Here is a 4,220-nt window from a genome sequence, read left to right as displayed (position 1 = left end):
ATAATATGTAAAACAACTGAGCCTTATCAGCAAATGATATTCCAGATTTCATGTTTTACTGCTTGGAGACACAATCAAAGGAAGGATCAAATTGATTTTTTTTTTAAAATAGTCATGTCACTTGTGTGTTTCTGTACCTCAATATTTTATATATATATATATATTCTGTCCCTTTTATTAATATTAATAAATGAAAAAATATTTTATATATATACACAGTATCTTAGAGCAGTGAGTCCACCCCTCATTGGAAATATTTTATTATACTTTTTCATGTGACAACACTGAAGAAATGACACTTTGCTACAATGTGACGTAGTCAGTGTACAGCTTGTATAACATGGAAATTTGCTGTCCCCTCAAAATAACTCAACACACCGCCATTAACCACTTCCATACCAGGCACTGTCACCCCCTCCCCCACTCCTGCCCAGGCCAATTTTCAGCTTTCAGCGCTCTCACACTTTGAATGACAATTGCGCGGTCATGCAACACTGTACCCATATGACACTTTTATCATTTTTTTCACACAAATAGCTTTCTTTTGGTGGTATTTAATTACCACAGAATTTTTTAGCTAAATAAAACAAAAAAAAACTGAAATGTTTGGAAAAAAAAACACACTTATCTTCGTTTCTGTTATAAAATTTTGCATATAAATAACATTTCTTCATACATTTAGGTCAAAATGTATTCTGCTACATTTCTTTGGTGAAAATAAAAATAATTGAATTTGAATTTTTTTTTTCAAATCTTTCTATTTTTTTTTTAAATTTTTTCTTTTTTTTTACCATTTTATTTTTCAGCACACTGTGACCAAAGCAATACAATGTTACCATAGTAACATTGAACTAATCTGGGCAAGTGATCAGGATTTTTCTTTTTTTTTTCTAACACATTATGATTGCTAATACCAATGCAGGGGCGGACTGACAACTCATGGGGCCCCTGGGCAATAGGGGATTATGGGGCCCCTGTGTCCTTGCCCAAACTCAAAAAAGCCTATGAAAAAGGTTCCAGGGGCATCTCATGGGGCCCCCTACTGACCCCGGGCCTTCGGGCAGTGCCTGAGTTTCCAAATGGTCAGTCCACCCTTGTACTGATGTATTTCATTGATATTTGCAATCATCGTCAGTTTTTTGTTGTGATTAGCTGTGATAGGGCAAAGCTGATCACATGATACAGATGGGCTTGTGATTGGCCTTGTCTGTATCATGTGACTGCCTTGACCAGTCACAGCTAACAACATAATTGTATACAATGGATGGCATGACAGGAAGCCATCCATTGTAGACAATTGACGTGATCTGCTGTGATTGGTCACAGGACACTGGCAAGGGGCCGGTGTAGTGATATGTCATCGGCTGTGCCACGTGGAGACAGCCAGTGACAGATCGCGCCACTGCGCGGCCCCGCGAGTGGCTCGTAGTGACAGAACGTCATATGACACCCAGACACAATGGCGAGTGTCCCGCCCGGCTGTCAATCTGCCATAGGCCGGCCAGGAAGAGAGAGACACACATTATTTATATATATATACACATACATACATAGATACACACATATATATATATATATACACACACATATATATATACACATACATACATACATATATATATATATATATATATATATATATATATATATACACACATATATATATACACATACATACATATATATATATATATATATATATATATATATATACACACATATATATATACACATACATACATACACACATATATATATACACATACATACATATATATATATATATATATATATATATATATATATACACACATATATATATACACATACATACATACATACATATATATATATATATATATATATATATATATATATATATATATATATACACACACACACACATATATATATACATACATACATACACACACACACACATAGATACACAGATATATATATATATATATATATACACACACACACACACACACATACTGAACGTACATTTTTATATTATATATAGAGACATATATATATATACACATACATACAAACACACAGTATATTTATGTATATATTTTTTTTATGTAGCGAGTTTGATATATATTGGATTTCCTCCCCCTGCTTCAGTTAAGGAGCCAAGACAGTTTTATAAAGATCGGAATTGGATTTTCACCCCAAACATACACACAATTAAGAATCCCTCGGGGGCTGGGTTTATATTGGAGCCCTGTTAATGGGTGAGTTTATAGCAGAGTCTCTTAGTCTCCTTGCTTCTAGTCTACACTGCATTGCTTTGCTCTCGGGTTGATAAAACTCCCACCAACCATTTCTCACATCCTCCATTTCCCATCAGACACCGTTACAGGACCTTTTCCCACCCATAATGCAGCATGGAGGGGCTCAGTGAAGGTGGTGGTGAAGGTGTGGAGGTGTCTGATGGGGTCACACAGATCATAAAAGGACAGCTGCCCAGCCTCATAATCCACATAGATCCTGACTCTGTTACTGGAGAGATTGCCAAGTGACAGGATCACCGTACTGTCGTGTATCACTGAACACTGACTATCCTGCCTGTACAAACCCCAGGACTTGTTGTTATATCCAATCCATGAGTGAAACCAACCCGTCCTTTCTATACTGGGATAACACATTCCCACTATCCAGCACTTTGATAGGCTAACATCTACTTCCCAGTAATACCGCCCCGAAGAAAACCTCCGACTGCTTAATACCTGAGCACAATTCTCAAATCTCTGTGGAGTTTTTGGGCGATTCTGTTTCATATCTGACCAAGATGCAGTTTTCATGTCATCTGATATCTGTAGATAATTATGAGCTGTGTTCACATCCAGTAATAGATCTTCCTGTATATTGAAGCATACATTTACCAATTTTATCATATCAGATATCCCTGTGTGTAATGTGTGTGAGATTCCAGCCACATCCAGATCCCCTCCATCATGGAGGAGTCTATCATGTCTCTCTCTGTCCTCATCATCTCCCTCCTCAGTATCACACAAGTCCCCTGTGTCTGATTCCTGGAGGACAGTCAGGGGGTCGGTCATGTTGCACAGCTCCGTAATACGACATATCTTCCTGGACAGCTCGTCCTTCTTTATTTCCAGTTGCTGCATCATATCAAACAATGGGAGTGAGAGTTGTTCTTCTTGCATGGACATCTCCCTCAGGACTCTCTTCTCCAGGTCTTCCAGTTGTCTCCTGAGGTCTTTGAGCACAGTGTTGACTCTCTCCTTTTCACCGACTGCTCTCTGTTGTATGTTTCTCCTACGTTCCTGCAGACTCTGGACTCTTTGTTGAATCTCCTCTCTCTCTAAGATCAGTCTATGAAGATCATTTCTTAGTTTCTGTTTCTTCTTCTCACAGGCCACATCCAATGTCTCCACCTTGTGTCCCTGGTGTTCTCCAGCCAAGCTGCAGGACACACAGATGCAGGAAGCCTCCGTGGTGCAGTAATACGCCAGGATCTTCTTATGGATGGAGCATTTTCTGTTCTCCATGGAAGTGGTAGGTTCAGTTAAGATGTGCTCTGGGGCATTGCTGTGGACTCTCAGGTGTCTTTTACACAAAAAAGCTTCACATAACAGACAGGCTTTAACAGCGGGCACAGAAAAGTGAATGCAGTAAGAACAGAAGATTCCAGTCTTCCCCTCATCTGGCTGAGCAGACCGGAAGGTCTCCACTATGTTACGTAGTGTGATGTTCCTCTGCAGTGTAGGCCGATCCTGGAACTCTTCTCTGCACTGAGGACAGGAATAACCTCCAGACCCCTCCTGTATATCCAATAGACGATCAATACAGACCCGGCAGAAGTTGTGTCCACATCTCAGGTTTACAGGATCGGTATAAATATCCAGACAGATGGAACAGTCCAGCTCCTCTCTCAGCTCAGCAGACGCCATCGCTCACAGCAGAAGAGAGAAATGAAAGTGAAATCATTTCACAGAGAAACAAAGGAATTTCACATTCTTCTGTACAGGGTGGGGCTGAGCTATTCTTCTGGCTTGTATCTACAGCAAACTACAGACTCAAGAAATTTACTATCAATTATAGCCTTTGTAAGACTAAGTCCTCATGCACACGGGACGTTTTCACAGCAACTCTTTTTGGCTTTTGACTTTTTTTCTACAGCCAGTAATGCAGGCCATAGACGTGGAGAAAACCAGCCGAATTTTCGGCCAATATTCGGATCGTTA

At 39.5% G+C, this 4,220-nt stretch overlaps 1 protein-coding gene across 1 annotated transcript; it reads right to left on the bottom strand.

Moving 5' to 3' along the window:
- Positions 1-1,998: 1,998 nt before the first annotated feature.
- On the bottom strand, positions 1,999-3,926 carry LOC149450422 (E3 ubiquitin/ISG15 ligase TRIM25-like). The gene has a single exon (XM_089691988.1). It carries the CDS (start codon positions 3,924-3,926, stop codon positions 2,337-2,339), a length of 1,590 nt encoding a protein of 529 aa, XP_089548114.1. The 3' UTR covers positions 1,999-2,336.
- Positions 3,927-4,220: the final 294 nt, after the last annotated feature.

The sequence above is a fragment of the Staurois parvus genome, unplaced genomic scaffold, assembly GCF_062004578.1.
Source record: "Staurois parvus isolate SC_StPar_1 unplaced genomic scaffold, SC_StPar_1.0 ptg000575l, whole genome shotgun sequence".
Taxonomy (NCBI): domain Eukaryota; kingdom Metazoa; phylum Chordata; class Amphibia; order Anura; family Ranidae; genus Staurois; species Staurois parvus.
This window is presented reverse-complemented; position numbering and strand designations above follow the sequence as displayed.